At 41.9% G+C, this 21,950-nt stretch overlaps 1 protein-coding gene across 1 annotated transcript; it reads right to left on the bottom strand.

Moving 5' to 3' along the window:
* Positions 1-2,569: 2,569 nt before the first annotated feature.
* Positions 2,570-3,517, bottom strand: LOC120524159 (olfactory receptor 1052-like). The gene has a single exon (XM_039746039.1). The coding sequence runs from the start codon at positions 3,515-3,517 to the stop codon at positions 2,570-2,572; it is 948 nt and encodes a 315-aa protein (XP_039601973.1).
* Between the last annotated feature and the right edge of the window lie 18,433 nt (positions 3,518-21,950).

Below are 21,950 nucleotides of genomic sequence, written 5' to 3'. Positions count from 1 at the left end.
GCCGCGTGATCATCAGAGGTGACTGTGCAGAGGGTACAGACCTATAAATACCTGGGAGTGCAGCTGGATGATAAACTGGACTGGACTGCCAATACTGATACTCTGTGCAAGAGAGGACAGAGCCGACTATACTTCTTAAAAGGCTGGTATCCTTCAACATCTGCAATAAGATGCTGCAGATGTTCTATCAGACGGTTGTGGCGCGTGCCCTCTTCTACGTGGTGGTGTGCTGGGGAGGCAGCATAGAGAAGAAGGACGTCTCACGCCTGGACAAACTGGTGAGGAAGGCAGGCTCTATTGCAGGAAAGAAACAGGACAGTTTGACATCCGTGGCAGAGTGACGGGCGCTGAGCAGACTCCTGTCAATCATGGAGAATCCACTGCATCCACTGAACAGGATCATCTCCAGACAGAGGAGCAGCTTCAGCGACAGACTGCTGTCACTGTCTTGCTCCACTGACAGACTGAGGAGACCCCACACTATACGACTCTTCAATTCCACCCTGGGATAAACGTTAACATTATACAAAGTTATTGTCTGTTATAACTGCATTGTTATCATTCTTTAATTTAATATTTTTTTTATCAGTATGCTGCTGCTGGGGTATGGGAATTTCCCCTTGGGATTAATAAAGTATCTGTCTATTTATCTATCTAGCTATCTATGCATCCATTATCCAGATCCAATCCAAATCATGGGGGTCTTCTGGAACCAATCCCAGGGCACAAGGCAGGATATAAACCCTGGACAGGGTGCCAGCCCACTGCAGGGTGCAAACACACACCCACACACCAAGCACACACTAGGGACAATTTAGAATCACCAATGCACCTAACCTGCATGTCTTTGGACTGTGGAAGGAAACCGGAGTACCTGGAGGAAACCCACACAGACATGGGAAGAACATGCAAACTCCACATAGAGAGGACCCGGGAAGCGAACCCAGGTCTTTTAACTGCGAGGCAGCAGTGCTACCCACTGTGCCACCGTGCTGCCCCTCTATCTATCTATGAAATCAATTAATACTAAATAAATGGAATAAAAATCAGGAAAAGCTTAGGGAGAACTGAAACCACAACCTACCCCCATAGCATCCACTGCATACCTGGCGGCGGAACCAAGAAACATGGTGCATGCAGGTTGTGAGGTGTAACACTACAACAGATTATATTGTCAGTAGACTATTAACTATTTATAGGGATCAGCTCATTTTGGAGAAGTTCATAACTAAAACAAAGCAAAATTATAAATAACATATGACTCTTTGCTACAGTAACTCTTTGCTAACCCTAATCCTAACCCATTCCAGAACATTGTACTACTCCCTCTTCATGAATGCCTTTGTAGATTTCGAACTGTGTTTTAGGTCATTGTCTTGTTGGAATATCCAACCCCTGCGTAACTTCAACTTTGTGACTGATGCTTGAACATTATCCTGAAGAATTTGTTGATATTGGGTTGAATTCATCTGACCCTCGACTTTAACAAGGGCCCCAGTCCCTGAACTAGCCACACAGCCCCACAGCATGATGGAACTAAACGAATGGGTTTAGTTAATAGCAAGAATCGGCTTCTCATTAAGTAATTGGTGGGAGTTCGAAGCCCCAATTTAGATGGTCATCTGTCGCTTGTTTCACATCTCATTTCTCTTTGGCTTCCATTTAATAAAGAAAAGAATCAACTTAGTGGACAGAATGATTAAAAACAGGGATATTAAAATGAAGGGAAAAGGAGTTAATTAGCAACGAAAACTGATCATTGATTAAGAAAAGAGTTAGAATGAAAACCTGCAACCACCGCGGCCCTCCAGTATAGGAATTGGATACCCAACATCTATGAACCCAATCATTACACAAAAGCTAAAAAAACCCTAAAGATACAGTATGTGCTTCTTTCCACTTTGATGAATCCATTAATGGCTGTCTGGGGTTGTTCTCTTCCCTGTCCACAACTTGCAAATGCTCCCCTTGACTCCTCATGGGAGGCATCATAATGGCTATGATGACCAGCATATTGTAAGCTTATGCGTCCATCACACAATATCAGAAAATAAAGTAAGGTGAAGGCCTCAGTAAGGTTGATCTGCTCAGGTCACCGACACATTTTAATAATATTCTTAGGAAAACAAACAAGAAATTTGACAGTTTTGGAAATGTCTGCTGTGGCAGAATAAGAGCACCATCAAGCAATGGAATGAATTTCTGGGTTTAATTAAGAGAAAGAATCGGCTTCTTCTTAAGTAATTGGTTGGAGTTCAAAGCCCCAATTTAGATGGTCATCTGTCGGCTCCTTTCACATCTCATTTCTGTTTGGCTGACATTTAATGAAGAAACGAATCAATTCGGAGGGCTGAATTCTTATAAATAGGGCTAAGAAAAAGGAATGTAAAAAGGAGTTAATTAGCAGCAAAAACAGGTATCTAATTAAGAAAAGGGTTAAAATGAAAACCTGCAGCCACTGTGGCCCTCCAGGATAGGCGTTGGATCACCAACATCTGCGAACCCAATCATTGTACAAAAGCTAAGAAAAACTCAAAGACATGTGCTTCTTTCCACTTTGATGAATCCATTAATGGCTGTCTGGATCCACTCTCTTCCCTGTCCACAGCCTGTAAATGCTCCCCTTGATCTCCTTGTTCCTGAAGCTGTAGATGATAGGATTCATCATGGGGGGCACCATAATGGCTATGATGACCAGCACATTGTAAGCTTCTGCAGACAACTGCACTCCAATTCCTGGTAATATATAAGAAGTCATCAGTGGAAAATAGAACAGGCAGACCACCAGAAGGTGGGTGAGAAGAGTGCTGAAAGCTTTCTTCTTCCCTTCTGCTGAAGAGATCTTCAGGGCAGCCACGATAATCCTGCCATAGGAAAGGAGGATGACTCCTAAGGTTCCAACACCTGTGATTATTGTGGTGCTGGATAAAAGTGTTAGGTGTCTGGGGTCTTCTGTGCAAGAGACATGAACCATTGTGACAAAATCACAGAAACAGTAAGGTAGGATATTACTGCGGCAAAATGAAAGTTCTGTAGCAAAAACCATGTAGGGGGTGAGGATGGCAGCAGAAAATATATTCACTAGTAAGATGCTGAACCAAACTGTCTTTTTAGTCACAATAGAGGGGTACCTCAGGGGGTACACAACAGCTACATAGCGATCACAGGCCATAAGAGACAAAAGAAAGCTTTCTGCCAACCCGAGATGGTACACCACTGAAAGCTGGAGCAAGCAGGGCCCGTATGGGACAGTGGCGGCCTTAAAAAGCAGGACGGCCAGCATTCGAGGGATGAGGTTGCTGCTGTTGACCACGTCAATCACTGCTAAGGTGCCGATGTAGAAAAACATGGGGCTCTGAAGGTGAGGGTTCATGATTATGACCATAATTACCATCAGGTTTCCAAAGAGTGACACCAGATAGATGAAGGCAAGGGCCACGATGGTAAAGGTCATCTTGTCCGTTTCGATTGCACAATGCAGAACAAACTCCGACACTGTGACAGTGGCGTTAGGCATCTTCACGGGCTCTCCAGTTTAGCTAGAAAATAAAACATAAGAGAAAAGGAGGAACGGTTAGTTTTACGGTAGAGATGCTTGTTTCACTGTTTGTTAACAGTACTTGTCACTTGCTGTTTGCAGGTCCAAGTTGAGGACATTTGGGGCCTGCTTTATTAACTTCATGGTTTCATTACAATGTATACAGTGAAAATCAATAAAATCCCCTTTTTCGGATCTCAAAGCCCTCTCCCTATCATCTATGGAGAAGAGAGACACATCCAGATGAATCTCTAAACATTTATAGTGGGTAATGTGTTTGCTGAAGCTACAGAACATCACATTCTGCCCAAAACAGCATGTCAGACATTAGTCACAATCTCTCCAAAGTGACGGTCGGGGTTGACTGTACAGATGCTAGCAACACTTGGACTCAGAACCATCCACAATCTGAGCATCGTGCAAGTGCGAATGCATTTATTACTCAATGGAGGGGCTAAAATCCAATAAGAACAAACAAAAATATCTTCTATTGAAAATGAGATGTAAAAAGCATGTCAGAATCCATCTTGTAAACCATCCCGGCAATGGTGCTTCCTTCACAAAGTGACGTCTCCTCTTCTTACCCATCTAAGGTCTCCTCAGCCAGAGGAGATGTCCACCTTACAGCCACATTTGGAAACTTTAAAAATAAGCTTGGTGTCCCCACCGTCAGTCCCTTGGCATCTGTGGGGTGCCGTGCCAAACTTTGCTACATCTCTTGTCTGCCACCACCTCTCTGCCTTAAGCCAGGTGGCCACTTGAAGCCCTTGGTTGCTCCTGATCTTTGGTGTTAGTTTCTCCAGCTTAAGAAGTCGTATCTGTCTTGTGGCATGCATTTCTCATGAATTTCATGGTTTTCAACTCTCTTGCTATGCTACCTGACTATAATTTTATGGTATCCAGCAGCTATACAACCCGCAACTCAGAAGAGGTCATCCACCTGGATCCAAGTAGCAGCTTGTTTTATTAAGCCAGTTGCTGCTATGTATGTCCTTCAGAACATTTACTCCATCTGAAGCTAAGCATGTTTGGGCCCAGCCAGTACTTGAAGGGGAGACCATCTAAGAAAATGCTTGGGTTGCTGCTGGTGGAAGTGTTGGTGAGGCCCCAGTGCAGTGATGGGGACAATGTGCTGTAAAAATGGCACAGTCCTTAGTATGAGATGTTAAATTGAGATCCCGACTCTGAGCGGTCATAAAAGAATTCATAAAGAGCAGGGTGTATCCTGATGTCTGCCCTCAATGGCCTAGTCATTCTGACCCCCTAATCATGCCCAGTCTCTAATCTCTCACCTTGTCATCATCTAATAGCTAATGTGAGGTGAGCGTACTGGCACCAAAATGTCTACTGTCTCATCATCTATGTGGGTGCTACACATTAGTGCTGGTTGAAGTGGATCTGCGCTCACTTAAGTGCTTTGATTAGCCCAGCATTTCTCAACCTTTAAGTATTTGCGACCCGAGTTTTCATAACAGTTCTAATTGCGCCCCCCTCCCCCCCACATTTTTTTGAAAGGAGCCCACTAATACCAATTTGTTCTTTTTTAATTAAAGAAACAGTTAGGTCCATAAATATTTGGACAAAGACAACTTTTTTCTCATTTTGGTTCTGTACATTATCACAATGAATTTTAAATGAAACAACTCAGATGCAGTTGAAGTGCAGACTTTCAGCTTTAATTCAGTGAGTTGAACAAAACGATTGCATACAAATGTGAGGCAACTAAAGCATTTTTGAACACAATCCCTTCATTTCAGGGGCTCAAAAGTAATTGGACAAATGACTCAAAGGCTATTTCATGGGCAGGTGTGTTCAAGTCCGTCGTTCTGTCTTATCAATTAAGCAGATAAAAGGCCTGGAGTTGATCTGAGGTGTGGTGCTCGCATGTGGAAGATTTTGCTGTGAACAGACAACATGCGGTCAAAGGAGTTCTCCATGCAGGTGAAAGAAGCCATCCTTATGGTGCAAAAACAGAAAAAACCCATCCAAGAAATTGCTACAATATTACGAGTGGCAAAATCTACAGTTTGGTACATCCTGAGAAAGAAAGCAAGCACTGGTGAACTCAGCAACGCAAAAAGACCTGGACGTCCACGGAAGACAACAGTGGTGGATGATCGCAGAATCATTTCCATGGTGAAGAGAAACCCCTTCACATCAGCCCACCACATGAACAACACTCTCCAGGGCTTGGTCAGCGTATCGATATCCAAGTCTACCATAAAGAGAAGACTACATGAAAGTCAATACAGAGGGTGCACTGCAAGGTGCAAGCCACTCATAAGCTTCAAGAATAGAAAGGCTAGATTGGACTTTGCTAAAGAACATCTCAAAAAGCCAGCGCAGTTCTTGAAAAACATTCTTTGGACAGATGAAACCGAGATCAACCTCTACCAGAATGATGGCAAGAAAAAAGTATGGAGAAGGCGTGGAACAGCTCATTATCCAAAGCATAGCACATCTGTAAAACACGGTGGAGGCAGGCAGTGTGATGGCTGCCAGTGGCACTGGGACACGAGTGTTTATTGATGATGTGACACAGGACAGAAGCAGCCGAATGAATTCTGAGGTGTTCAGAGACGTACTGTCTGCTCAAATCCAGCTAAATGACGTCAAATTGATTGGGCGGAGGGCGTTTCATGATACAGATGGACAATGACCCAAAACATACAGCCAAAGCAACCCAGGAGTTTATTAAAGCAAAGAAGTGGAACATTCTTGAATGGCCAAGTCAGTCACCTGATCTTAACCCAAATGAGCAGGCATTTCACTTGTTGAAGACTAAACTTCAGACAGAAAGGCCCACAAACAAACAGCAACTGAAAGTAAAGCCGCTGCAGTAAAGGCCTGGCAGAGCATTAAAAAGGAGGAAACCCAGCATCTGGTGATGTCCAGGAGTTCAAGACTTCAGGCTGGCATTGGGTTTTCAACCAAGTATTAGAAAGGAACATTTTATTTCCAGTTATTTAATTTGTCCAATTAGTTTTGAGCCCCTGAAATGAAGGGATTGTGTTCAAAAATGCTTTAGTTGCCTCACATTTTTATGCAATCGTTTTGTTCAACCCACTGGATTAAAGCTGAAAGTCTGCACTTCAACTGCATCGGAGTTGTTTCATTTAAAATTCATTGTAGTCATGTACAGAACTAAAATGAGAGAAAAGTTGTCTCTGTCCAAATATTTATGGACCTAACTGTATATCATAGATGTATGTTTTATTATACCTACTTAACTTTTATTGACATTTATCTAACTCTATATTTATTTTTCTAGTATCAGAATATAGTTTAATTTAATTTGTTTTGGTTTCAACAGATGGTTTTTTCATATTTTTGATTCTTGTTTTCTTTTTTTTACATCTTCGCTCCCCCCTTTTTGTTACTTCACACCCCCCTAGGGGGTCCCGGCCCACAGTTTGAGAACCACTGGATTAGACAGAACAGCACGATATAAAATGTAAAGAATTATTATTATTATTAATATTATTTTGGTTTGTGGCTCTGGCTTTGTTTCCTAAATTACCCATCTCCCACTGGTTGAGCCTCACTAGTTTATACTTTTTCATTTCTCCCGGTTCAATTTTCCCTTCAAAACTACTGCAATCCCTGGGCATCCTTGGAAAACAGTGGGGGGTATCCCGATGTCCTGCCCTCCATTGCCTAGTCACTATTGCCCCCTAATCTTGCCCAGTCTCTAATCTCTCATCTCTTCACCATCTAATAGCTAATGTGTGGTGAGCGTACTGGAGCCAAAATGGCTACTGGCACATCATCCAGGTAGATAATACACATTACTGGTGGTTGAAGTGGCTCCACGCTAACTTAAGTGCATTGATTAGACAGAACAGCACAATATAAATAATTATTATTTTTATTATTAATATTATTTTTGTTTTTGGCTCTGACTTTGTTTTCTAAATTCCCCGTCTCCCATTGGTTGACCCTCGCTAGTTTATATTTTTTCATTTCTCCTAATTGCATTCCTGGCGGAGTGGTGGCTCTGAGGCTAAGGGTCTGCGCTGGTATCCAGAAGGTTGCTGGTTTGAGTCCCCGTCACTGCCAAAAGATACCCTACTCTTCTGGGCCCTTGAGGATTTCTTAACCTGTAATTGCTCCAGGGGCGCTGTACAATGGCTGACCCTGTGCTCTGACCCCAAAGGGTATGTGAAAACTAACAAATTCCTAATATGCGAAATAAAGAACAAAAAAAAATTTCCCTTCAAAACTGCTGCCCTACCCGGCGTGATCAGTAGAAAACCCTCTTGGCTTTCCAATAGACATTTAGACCATCTTCAAAAGATTCTCTTGTTATGTCTTCCAGTCAGTTCCAATTCTTGTCATTTCATGGACAATCCTGTGGTCCACCCTTCACTTAAGGCAGAGTTTCTTAAACTTCTTTTCTGTTGCAACCCAGTCTTGCTGTTTTTGGTGACTCTGTGGATGATCACCAGGGTCGCAGTAAGCAAGGATAATTATCAGAGCAATGCCGAGTGCATAATCACACGCTTTGCATATCTTCTGCGGCCCATTATCATTAAATACAACAGTGACTTGCCACCCAACGGTGGTAAGCCACGATAAGAAACCCTGACTTAAGGTACAGTGGGGGAAATAAGTATTTGATCTCCTGATGAATTTGTATGTTTGCTCACTTATAAAGAAATGAGCAGTCCCGAATTTTCATGGCAGTCATTTTAAAGGAGAGAGACAATATTAACCCAAAATCCAGAAAAGACACATTACATAAAAGTTATAAATTGATTTGCATGTCATTGAGAGAAATAAAGAATTGGCCCCCTACAACCCAGCCAGAATTCTGAAAATTATGAAGCTCAGTTGCTTACAATCACTTTGCAGCAGCTCGTACCTATCATCATGTGACATAACCTGTCCAAAGTCACCAAAGGGACAAAGCACATTTGGACCAATGCTCCCTGAAGTCGTATATCGCCAGTCCAGTCCCATCTCTATTTGTAATGCCGCCACAATGCCCTTCATCTCGTCTCTTGCTGTGGGTTTCCACTTTGAAAGACGAGAATGCAGTGCAAAAAAATTCAAAAAATTGCTCTGCCTACCTGTTTGTCTCGTCTAACAGTAGCTGAAAAGCGGCATCAGGAAAGAACATCCTGAAATAGTCCAGCGGCTGGTAATCTGTCGAGTCCAAAAGCAAGCCATGCCGTCTTGTGAAGTCCGGTAGCCAGTTCGGCTCCCACGGATCAATGTCTGGGTATTCCTCCCACGCGAACCCTGCCGTAGGTGCATTGGCTGCACGCAGCCGATCAGCTGGGGTGCCATCGGCTGGTGTCCGATCAGCTGATGCCAGTTCCTCACTCTCTTTCTTGATCTCCTGATCACTCTCAACAAACTCAGATTCTGAAAAATCAGAGTCCGACTCGGCAATAATGCGCAAAACATCGTCTGCCAAGTATTTTATTTTCTGCACTCGCTTTGCTCCCTCGTGTGATGACGATGCCATCTTGCCTTTATTTACATTTTGTTTAGATTTCGTAACTCACACACACGCAAGGAATAAATGGCAAATCAATGAGTCTAACACTCCTCTTACCTGTAACGTAACAGTGAGTTTTGTCGCCATTAACAGCTGATTGTCGCCCTCTACCCTGGGATTGGCGACTTTTCCTTTGTCAGGTAATACACATCACGGTCTGTGACGCAGTATTTGCTCCATAAAACGGACAGACATTTCCATCCTTCTTTTGGGGAAAAAAAGTGTTTCTTATGGAGCGTAAAATATGGTAGTATTACCTAATTTTATTTTATATGTTAGGTAGAATGCCCACAGGAGGCTGGGTGGTCTCGTGGACTGGAACCCCTGTAGATTTAATTTTTTTCTCCAGCCATCTGGGGTTTTTTTTTTGGTATTTCTGTCCTCCCTGATCATCAGACCTTACTCTTATTCTATGTTAATTAGTGTTGCCTTATTTTAATTCTTACTTTGTCTTTTTTTCTCTTTCTTCATCCTGTAAAGCACTTTCAGCTCCATCATTTGAATGAAAATGTGCTATAGAAATAAATATTGTTGTTGTTGATTTGAATTCATGGCACTGCTGATCTTATGTTTAAAAGAGATTAGCAATGATAGACCAGCAAAGACATTGTGAATGAAAAAAAAAGACCAAAAAAACTGACCAAATGAACGCACAGGCAGATGGCAAGCTACACACACTGGACTTCATGCAAAGTAGGGATTCATTACAATCTTTCTCTGATTTAGGTTATATGAATTGGCAATTGGAAACTGTCACTGTTGAATGTGTGTGTGTTTATGTGCACGCTTATATCCCTGTCATGGACTAGAGTCCTCTTCAGTCTAGTTTTCAGTCTTTATTCCAATCCCTGGCTCTCACAACCCACCTACTGCACTCTGTCCATTCAGTTCTACAGTGCCAGCTCATCCCTGAAAAGCACCTGAATGTTGCACGATGTGTACACTTTCAAACTCTCTTCACTCTGCCTCTGCTTTGGAAGAAATGAAAGACATTACCTTCTGCTACGTCTCCTCAGCTGTGCTCTTCTTCTGTGATGCTCTTTCTCATATCTGTAGTCACAACCCCACAATCACCCAAGTCAGTGTCCTGTCACTTCAAACAGTCCTGATGCTTAAATACGTTCTTCACGCCATGGTCTCCAAAGACTCTGCAGCCCTGCACTAGGGGAGGTATGGCCGATTATTTAATTCCAGATGGAAAATGTTATTTTTAGTATTGTTTGTTTTGCCACTCACATTCTCTCGTGTGACATTTTCCTGAGAGCCCCTTATACAGGTTGACTTTCAGGATTAATTAGAGTTTTGGGTGCTTCTCATCTGTAATTCCTCCTGGAAGGTTAATGAATGTCAGGAATACTGTTGTTCAAGCCAAACAGATAGATAAGAAAGGCACTATACAATAGATAGATAGATAGATAGATAGATAGATAGATAGATAGATAGATAGATAGATAGATAGATAGATAGATAGATAGATAGATAGATAGATAGATAGATATGAAAGGCACTATATAATAGATAGATAGATAGATAGATAGATAGATAGATAGATAGATAGATAGATAGAAAAAGCACTAAATAAAATAGATAGATAGATAGATAGATAGATAGATAGATAGATAGATAGATAGAAAAAGCACCCGATAGATAGATAGATAGATAGATAGATAGATAGATAGATAGATATTTTTTTATTTTTTAAAAAGACCTTTATTTTGAACATTAACAATATATACAGTCATAAGACAAACAATCCCAATATTCAAGATAAAACAAAAAGTTATATATCAGCCAACCACCACTACTCCCCCTTTACACTCCTCCTACTCCGCACATTAAAACATATTGTTGATGCCTACCAATACTTTTCATTCCCAGTTTTATTTTTTTTTTTTTACTCCTCCACTACTCCCCAGTCCCCACACATTAAGTTAAGTACACAAGTCTGTATTTAGTATTCAGTACTCTGTCTAATCCTTCTAATGTTTAACATAACAATCGCTCACCCGCTATTCTTCTTTGTTATTCCAAATTAATTTTTAGTTGCCCCTCCTCAATAGAGCACAGCACCCCCTTCACTCCCCACACTTTTTCAAATTCTTCAATATTACACATTGTTTTATAATAAGTAAATTCCAGCCTAATTCTTGAAATTACATAAAATTTGAAAATAAACAGTACATCATCTGGTAACAAACTACTCTGTTTATTATTACGGCTTTTTAAAATGGATAATTTTGCCTGCCCAAATAAATAATTTAAAAGTTGAAGTTTTGATTTTGATTTTTTGTTGTATTTCATGCCCCAAATAAATTTCTGATCATCAAAAGAAACATTAAATTTTTCACATATTTTTTGAAAGTACATAAACAGAGTTTGCAGTCTCGTACAATACAAGAATAAATGATATACAGTCTCTCTCTCCCCACAGAAGGCACATTTATCGCTCACATCACTTTGAATTTTACTTAAAAACACATTAGTAGCGATGACCCCGTGTACGATTCTCCATTGGAAATCGCCTGCTCTCTTATTATTAGGTGGTTTATAAAATTCTCTCCATGCTGGCCTGACCTCCGCCTTTACATTTAATTTTTCAGTCCAGGGCGTCATGATGGTGTTTTTTAGATTTGGAAAATGAAAAACTTTAATGCAGTACACATACATATCTTTTTTAGTTAAAGATCGAAAAAAACATTTTTCTTGTCTATCAAACCTTAAAATCGAGTCCTCCCTCACACCATTCATGTCTAATTTAGGTTCCACCTCCAGATCAGAAAAACAGTCCTCCTCCTCCTCCTCCTCCGTCTTTGGATGTACTGAAGTCGAGTTCCCTGATTTTCTCTAAGCCTAATGAGGTCTTTTGCCATAAAGGACAGTAAATAATTGACCGTTCTTATTGATCGTATGCCCATCCTTGAAGCCAACACAGTTGAATCTTTAAAACTCTTGTTGTCTTCCTCCAATAATTGAGAACAAACCACAATTCCACTTTTAATCAAAGTCTTTACAAAACTAATTTTAAAAAGTAGTGGACATGTGAATAAAGAATTAAAATGAGGGGTTCATTGAAAAGCGAAGGTGATTTGGATGGCACTCTCTGAAGAAAGGAGCTCCAAGTACGTAAAACTCCCTTATAAAATTTGGGTAACGGAGTGAGATCAAACCTGCTCAAGTCCATTAGCAATAACTGCACATCAAAACTCAAATTTTCAATCTTATGGAAAAATGAAAGAGCCAGTTTTTTCCAAATTAATGGTTCCAAAGAAAAAAACAGGCGTTGTAAGACCATCAACCTGAAACTAGCGGCCTTGCAGCAGACATCAATCAGCCCTTGTCCTCCTTCCTCCACCGGTAAACTGATGAGTCCTTTCTTGAGCCAGTGCATGCCATTCCAAAAAAAGTCAACTAATAATTTTGTATGGAGTGTAAAGTCCTGCTGGCGGGTCAACACTCCTCAGTCTGTGCCACAGCATGGAGGCCACGAGATTGTTAATAATGAGAACTCTTCCTCTAAAAGAGAGTTTAGGTGCAATCCACTGCCATTTCTTTAACCTCAAGTCAATCTGTTGTAAAAAGCCCTCCCAGTTGTCCTTTTCAGTGTCCTCACCACCCAGCACAACCCCGAGATAACGGAAAGCTTTCCTACTCCAGCCCAGCCCTGATGGCAAGACTGGTGGAGGACGATGTGCCCAGTCCCCTGATAAATATGCATTCCCCTTCTCCCAGTTAACTTTAGCAGAAGATGCTCCTTCAAAAGTGTTAAACATTTACATACAGCGGAGACGTCTGCATCAGAATCCACAAACACCACGACGTCATCTGCATAGGCCAGAAATTTAAACGTTAAATTTTTAGACAGCGGAATTGTGAATCCTGTAGGTGTTTATCAAGCTGCCTAAGAAAAGGTTCGATGGAGATGGCATATAACATCCCTGACAAAGGACACCCCTGACGAATCCCCCTGGTCACAGCGAATGGTCGGCTTAACACCCCATTGATTTTAAGTACTCCAAACACGTTGGAATACAACAGTTTGATATACCTTATAAAATGTAAACCAAAACCAAACGCTCTTAAAGTTGTAAATAAATATTTGTGATCGACCCGATCAAAAGCCTTTTCTTGATCTAACGACAGAACGCCAACATCGATATTGAGAGCTTTCGATGCAGAAATGATGTCCCTCAGCACAAATATATTGTCGTGGATTTGTCTGTCCGGTACGCAGTAGGACTGGTAGGGGTTGATGATGCTGCCCATCACTTTTCTCAGCCTCGTCGCTAATCCCTTCGAGATGATTTTATAATCTGAGCAGAGTAAGCTCACGGGCCGCCAGTTCTTCAGAAGGCAAGGTTGCCTTTCTTAGGTAGCAACGTGACTACAGCTCGGCGACAGCTGACCGGAAGCTCCCTGCTTGCAAACTGTCCTGTACCACCTCAAGAAGTCCAAACCTAATAACGCCAAAAATGTTTATAAATTCAACCGTAAGCCGTCAATTCCCGGCGTCTTCCCAGTATTTAGACCCTCGAGTGCAATTGTGAGTTCTTGAAAAGTGAGGTCATTGTCCATAAACTCGGCTAAATCATCAGAAATGTGAGGCAGTCCTTGTAGCAAAGTGGCTGAAGAAGAGAAACTGAGCGGCTCCTTTGAAAACAAAGTCTCGTAAAAAGACACAGCAAAGTCCCGGATGTCCTCAGGCTCTCTCAGCTCTTCTCCAGTGTCTTTTTGGAGGACATGAATAACTTTTCCTTGGGCTTCCTTCTTTTCCAAAGCAAAGAAAAATTTTGTAGGTGCATCGAGGTGGTTAAATTTTTGAAATCGAGAACGTATTAAAGCTCCGTGAGCTCGAAGTTCCAATAAATCCCGTAGTGTTGTTTTCTTTGTGCTCAGGTTGTTCAGCAGATCTTCAGAGTAGCCATTTAGCAGAGTCTGATGGATCTCGTGATCTCCTCCTCGAGTTTCTTCATTTTTAAAATACAGGCCTTGGTGACGTGTTCAGTGTACTGTTGACAGAACTGACGAATCTGCACCTTGGACACGTCCCACCACTGTCTCAGGGATTCGAACTGCAGTTTGGTGGAACTCCACTGCTTCCAGAAGAAATTAAAACATTCCACAAAGTGATTGTCCTGAAGGAGAGTTGTGTTGAAGTGCCAGTAAGATTTATATTTTTGTGGAGATGGGAGGAGAAAAGTAACAGAAACCAGAGAGTGATCGGAAAAAGCGACAGGAGTGATGAGAGTGTTAGTTAATAAATTGAGGTGCCGTTTTGAACTGTAAAAGCGATCTAAGCGAGCAAACGAGAGGTGCCCTCTGCTCCCTTTGAGCCACGTGAACTGTCTGTCAGCTGGAAAGTGAGAGCGCCACACATCGACCAAGTCATAGGTCTCGACGATTTCCTTGAGTTTCTTAACTGACCCCAAGTGCGGCTCGGCCCCATTTCTATCCATAAACCAGTCCTCTGTACAATTAAAATCCCCCAGCACGACATCTCATTATTTGTAAATTCATCCAAAACCTTCCTTAATAATTCAAAAATCCACCCTGGCAGTGCCGTTATTGGGGCATAAACATTAATAAAAACCAACGAGTGGGGGCCCTCCTCTGCCTTCACAACTAAAAGTCTGCCAGCCATAACCTCAGTCACCTTTGTGATTTTTAACAAGGAGGTCTTACTAATCAGCACCGCCACCCCTGCGCTCACACTGGTGCCATGACTGCACCCAGGCAGCCTGACTCTGTGGATCTGAGTGGGTCTCTTGTAGAAAACTCACATCCAAGTGCTTTTGTTTTAAAAAATCACAGACCAAGGTCCTCTTTAAATTATCTCGACAGCCATTGACATTTAGGGTACCCACGTGTAACTCAGCCATAGGTACAACACAAAAGAAACACAAAACACACCAGAAACCAAGAGATTCACTTTCATGACTGCAGTATCCATCAGGACTTATTTTGAAGGATCTTGCGCACTCTGCTCATTACGTTTTTTAACCTGGTGGTCTCCTTTTGGTCCAACCCTAAATTAGCTGCATTGCGCTTTATATTTTTTGCTGAGCTCAAAAAGAGTTCAAGGTCTGGAAAATAATCCTGCACTTGAACACCCCTCTTTCCCTCTAAATATTCCAAGAACTTTCTGATGCTCTTAGTGCTGTAACCCCCTTTAGGCTCCAAACCAAACACTGAGAAGGTGTTATCAGAAATGTCGGAGGTATTCTCTTCTTCACCCTCCACACCTTCACCACTATCTGCAATATCCTTCTTTTAACTGATACCATTTGTTTTTTGGACCGATTGTCTGACATTAAAATCTTTTTTGCGCCCGTGGTGGACTCCACTGCTTCCTTTCTTTTCCTAGTGGTGATTTGTGAGGTCTCCTTACACTCACTCGACTCCACACTCACATCCATCTTGTCTGCCTCACTCACTGCTGTTCTCCTTACACCTTTGACTTCCTTCCTACTGCTGCTGCTGCTTGCATTTTGTTCAGTGCCCAGGTCCAACTCAAGATTGCCCTCAGTAGTAACTACATTAGGCATGACTACATTTGTCTCATTATTAGTGGGCAGTGTTGCACCACTTGGAGACGGATCATCTCTTGCTGTATCATTACAGCCCCCTTCATCCTGAAGCAGGGTGACATTCTCATTACTGCAGACTTCTGCAGCCTGACCAGCGAGGGCCTCCTCAGTCTCAGCTGTGCGCCCTTCTATAAGGACGGAGGCTCCTTCACCTGGGACACTGGGCTCATCTACAGGTGTATCACCAGCCTCAGCCAGCACACCTTTGTTATTTTTGTCTTGCTCTTTTTTAGTGTCTATTGCAGCATCACCTTTGTCAGCAGGCTCCAGTTGCTCCTCGGTTTCCTTCTCATCTAATTCACTCACACTATCAGTCAGCTCACCTTCTTCAAACTCCTCCTCCTCCTCCTTCAGACTCTGGCTCACTCTCTCTACTTTCTTCATCACTTAAATAAACATTCTCTCTTTTGCAGTCAATCGCTTTATGGCCTGCTCTACCACAACTGAAACATTTCATTGATTCTGAACTCACAAACACCACGTAATCCACACCCTCCACTCGGAACTTTAAGGCCACGTTAAGTTCATCATTTGCGTTTTTTAAAATCATATAAAGCTGTCGCCGAAAAGACACGACATGCTTTAAATCAGGGGATCTGCAGCCCAGTGGAATCATAGTAATGGCAGACATCACTTCACCATATCTGCGCAGTTCGCTGCAAGATTTCATTACTCAAGAAAGGAGGTACATTGGAAATGATAACCTTACGAGCAGGAGTCGACAGCGGCAACACGGAGATCAACGCGCCATTAAGCACAACACCCTGCTCGACCAGTCGGGGCACCAGCGCTTCATCGTCCACAAAATTACTACAGCTTTATTCATACGGAGGCTGACCGCACATTCTTACACCCCACCACCCTACTGACCTCCATAACGCAGGCCTCCACCGAGACCGCCGGATCAACAAGCAACCTTACGGCGTGCCTTCTGGAAAGACCTGAAAAACTATCTGGAGATAAGCCATCTCGTACCACTTTAGACGCCGCCATAGCGGCAAAGCCGCTATCGCGTCCTCTTTAAAACTGAAAAAGTATTCGTAAAACTAAAACAAACAAACAAAAAGAAAGAGAGAGATACTCACAACACGCACCGCCGTCGACGACGAAAAACACAGACACGCCCACCCCAGACCACACCAATCAAGAGGCAAACGGACAGAGAGATAGATAGATAGATAGATGTGAAAGGCACTATATGATAGATAGATAGATAGATAGATAGATAGATAGATAGATAGATAGATAGATAGATAGATAGATAGAAAAAGCACTATATAATAGATAGATAGATAGATAGATAGATAGATAGATAGATAGATAGATAGATAGATAGATAGATAGAAAAAGCACTATATAATAGATAGATAGATAGATAGATAGATAGATAGATAGATAGATAGATAGATAGATAGAAAAAGCACTATATAATAGATAGATAGATAGATAGATAGATAGATAGATAGATAGATAGATAGATAGATAGATAGATAGATAGATAGATAGATAGATAGATAGATAGATAGATAGATAGATAGATCTATCCCGGTTTGAATCCCGTAAACGGCAAAAGTGACTATGCTCCATTTGGCCCTTAACCTGCAATTGCTCCGTCCTGGGTATGACGTTGGCCTTACAACCTGCAGGGAAAAACCTGGGGGTTGTTGGCAGAATTGGCACTCCAGCCACCATATAAATACCTCACACTGTTCCACTTCATCTGAATTAGTGTGATGCTGAAGTGCCACCCTTTGCATGGCTCCTCGTGACACTGAGTGAGCATGAGCTATAATATGTCATTTATAATTAAACTGCCACATACTTGCGGGGTTAATGCACCCCTGGATGCCAAATCCTTTTTTGCTGCACTTTTTAAGGAAACGCCACCAAGAAAAAGTGAAATTTTAATGGAACACATTTTTTTTTCATGCAAAGAGCATCACAATTACTGCAACACAGATCATTTTACACACTGCCATTGAACTGTAAAAACTATAAAAAATCTATGGCAACAATCTCTTATGATATTTAGAAGGTTCAACTGATGCCATTGATGAAATTCAGTAAATCACCAAGCCAACTGCCCTTAAAGTGTCTGCACACAGAGGCTGACGCTGACACTTTCAGGCCAGTCTAGTGCAGTGGCTCAATCCCAGAGACAGCAGTGCTGATTCGCTAGGGGGCGCCAGTGGTCATAAGCTGGCTGCTCAATGAATGGACGGCATGGACTGATCAGTTACGCTGTGCTGGCAAATTGCACTGGGAACCAACTATGGGTTAAGGGTTAACCTGCACTGTGCTCCAATTGGAGAACCAAAACAAATGTAACCAATAAGTGGCCTTGGATAAAAATAAGCCAAATCAGTAACTGTACTGACATTTAACAATCACCAAATGGGGCTTACAATACAAAAATGAAAAACCCCTGTGTGGCAACGCATGACTTTGAGATGTCATCGAGTAAAGCAAAGCAAGTGTGACAAGAGATCAAATGTTGCCTATTCTACAAAAATGACCTGGACCCCTAAGAGAAAATCCCTAAATAATTGTATTTCAGTGATTTTTCAAACTTGCTATTTCTTGAATTCGTATCATAAATTTGTCTCCGATCGTGCAATCAGTTATTCAGCAGATTTAAATGGCGAGGAGTTGTCACTCTTCCATTTAGTGTTGTGTGTCCCACACTGAACATGGACCACTGAAAGCAAAGCAGAGAGTTGTCTGAGGAGGTCAGAAAGAATATGACAGACAAGCATGTGAAAGGCAAAGGCTACAAGACCATCTCCAGGTAGCTTGATGTTCCTGTGACAAAATTAAGAAGTTTAAAGTCTAGGGGAAGGAAGCCAACCTCCTTGGATGTGGACACAAGAGGAAAATCATCCCCAGAATGGACAGAAGGATAGTGAGAATGGTAGATAAAAACCCAAGGACAACTTCCAAAGGGATACAAACTAAACTCCAAGGTCAAGGCCCATCAGTGTTTGATCACACCATATGTCCCTTTTTGAGGGGCATTGGACTCAATGGAAGAAGACCCAGAAGACTCCACTGTTGAAAGAAAAACACAAAAAAGCCAGACTGGAATTTGCTAAAATGCATTTTGATGAGCCACAATGCTTCTCGGAGAACATCCTTTTGAGAGATGAGTCCAAACTGGAGCTTTTGGCAAGTCACATCAGCTTTATGTTCACACATAAAAAATGAAGCTTTCAAAGAAAAGAACACCAGGCCTGCTGTGAAACATGGAGAAGTCTCGGTGATGTTTTGAGACTGCTTTGCTGCATCTGGCATGGGGTGCCTTGAGTATGTGCAGGGAACAATGACTATGAAGACATTCTGCAGTGAAATGTCCTGCCCAGTGTCAGAAAGCTCTGTCTCAGTCACAGGTCATGAATCTTCCAACACGATAAAACTGAAAACAAACACCTAAAAAGACCCAAGACTGGCAAAGAAGAAAACATTGGACTATTCTCAAGTGGCCTTCTTGGAGACCTGATTTGAATTATATGGAACATCTATGGAAAGAACTGAAACATGCAGTCTAGAGAAGCCCCCTTTAAATCTAAACCAGCTGGAGCAGTTTGCCCAGGAAGAGTGGGCCAAAGAACCTGGGGACAGGTGACAGAGAAGTTAATGAAGAACTCCAGGGAATCACTTGTGTGCAGGGACTGAAACCTCTAAAGATTGTGTAGCAAAATATGGGATTAAGGGTCCCATCATTTTTTTCTCCAAGCCATTTCCATTTGTGTTCTTATCTGCAATATTCTGTTGAATCAAAACTCGAAAGCTAAGGTCTGGTTTCTATTGAATATGGAATAAACAATGATGGGGACCAATTCCTTTTGTCATTTGTGGGTTCTTCTTTTGTTGTGGAAGGGTACAAACAAATTTGTCTATCTCCTTACATTCTAAAATGGTAAACCTAAACCTAAAATGTTAGGTTATGTCGTGAAAACGGTTGAATATAAATCTAGGAAATTTATCCTCATACTATGTAATGCACTAGTAAGAACACATTTGGAATAGTTCTGGACGCCACACTACAAAAAGACACAGCAGCACTTGAAGCTGCGCAGAGGAGAGCAATCACGTACATCCCTAGACTTAAAGGCATGTCCTAATGTGATTGGCTCAGTGAATTAAACCTGCTTAGTCTGCTAAGCCTTTCCTAAATTTTCATTGTGTGTGGTTCATCTGGCTTATCGTATTTTATTTCCACAATCCTGAATATATCCCTTCTCCTTATAAATGGGTATAATCACACTGTTCCCAGGTAAATAGACAGGGTTAATGCCAGGAAGGACAACCGGCTGTAAAACTTCAGCCAAAACCTTATTGATGGAACTGGTCATATGATGCAGTCTCAGTTTATTCTGGAATTAACTACTAAGTCAAGTAAACATTAGAACACTCTAGACGAGAACAGGCCATTCAGCCCAATAAAGCTCACCAGTCCCATCCACTTATTTCTTCCAGAAACACATCAAGTCGAGTTTTGAAAGTTCCTAAATTCCTACTGTCTACTGCACTACTTGGTCTCTTATTCCATGTGTCTTTCGTCCTGTGTGTAAAAAAAAAACGTCCTAATGTTTGTGCGAAATTAACCCTTAGCAAGTTTCCAACTGTGTCACCGTGTTCTTGATGAGCTCATTTTAAAGTCATAGTCCCGAACCACTGTAATAATTCTCATAATTTTAAACACTTCAATCATGTCACCTCTTAATCTTCTTGTGCTTAAACTGTAAAGGCTCATCTCTTTTAATCTTCCCTCATAATTCATCCCCTGTAGCCCCTGAATCAGTCTAGTTGCTCTTCTCTTGACCTTTCTCGGGTGCTGCTATGTCTTTTTTGTAGCCTGGAGACCAAAACTGCACCCAGTACTCCCGATGAGACTTCACCATTGTGTTATAAAGCTTGAGCAGAACCTCCTGTGACTTGTACCCCACACATCAAGGCGCTATATAACCTAACATTCTGTTTGCCTTCTTAATGGCTTCTGAACACTGTGAGGAAGTCGATAGCTTAGAGTCCACTATGACTCCTAAATCCTTCTCTGGCTTTTTACAATGTTCCTACAATCTGCTGTGTGACTGACTTCTGTTTTTGCCTTAAACGTACTAGTTGTCAGTGAGCTTTGTTAACGTTGATGCTCTAGGTTCATCAGACTTTGCTTCTGGGTCATATAACATGTCTTCAGGCCTAACACATAAGATCCAGCACGGTACATTTTTCTGCCCCTTGTATCCATCCTGTGACATCATATGAGGGTAGTGCATTCAATGACAAGCTATAAACTGGTAACCAACCAGTTGAGTATGCTTCACAAAAAGAAATGTTTTTTATTTAATACAATTCCATGTTTGGTAAACAGTAAGCTTCCATGTAAATCGACATCACTTATACAGATAACGCCCAGGAGGCTCAGGTGATTTATTCAGGTTGTCTCATTGATTCAGCAGTGAGGACAAATGATGGAAGAAGAAAAAATTGATTTAGCAATGTCTGTTACTGAGGGTAGCCCATGTAGCTATCTTTCTGTCTTTTACCATTTATCTGGTCTGGATAACAGATGCAGCATTCTATACAAAGGTTTTCAAACATACCCTTTGTCTGCCACCTATTGAAAATCCTCTTTTGGGGTTACCAAGGCACAACCCAGGCCACTTGACTACTATGGTAACCCCCCAAAAGAGGATTTGCAATAGGTGGCAGACAAAGGGTATGTTTGGACTCCATTGCGTAGACTGCAAGGGTTTGACCCAAACCGCTACTGAGTCCTTTAGTTGTAGAAGTCCACTCTACCATGAGATCTTCACCCTGTGAAGGATACTCATTTCTGCCACTTGTATCTGTGACCAAGTTCTTTCAGTTACAATATAAAGTTCATGAGTATAGGTTATGATGGTGGGAACATACTGTAGATCAACCTGTAAATCAAGAGCTTTACCTCTTGGCTCAGCTCTCTCTTCACCGCGATTGACCGGTACAACATCCACAACCAGTTGGCTACCATGGTAACCCCAACATAGGATTTTCAGTAGGTGGCAGACAAAGGGAATGTTTGGACACCTTTGCATAAACTGTAAGGGTTTGACCCAAGAGCTAATCCCGAAACACCTCCACAGGGAAATGACCAGGAGGCCCGAACCTCCTCTACTGACTCCTTTAGTTGTAGATGAGCAGCAGCTCTACCATGAGCTCCTCCCGAATATCTGTGCTCCTTACCCTGTAAAGGATACTCATTTCTGCCACTTGTATCTGTGATTTAGTTCTTTCGGGTTACTATATAAAGTTAATGACTATAGGTTATGATGGTGGGAAT

This window comes from Polypterus senegalus, chromosome 2 (genome assembly GCF_016835505.1).
Source record: "Polypterus senegalus isolate Bchr_013 chromosome 2, ASM1683550v1, whole genome shotgun sequence".
Taxonomy (NCBI): Eukaryota; Metazoa; Chordata; class Cladistia; order Polypteriformes; family Polypteridae; genus Polypterus; species Polypterus senegalus.
The sequence above is the reverse complement of the archived record's forward strand: the minus strand, read 5'-3'. Positions and strand labels throughout refer to the sequence as shown.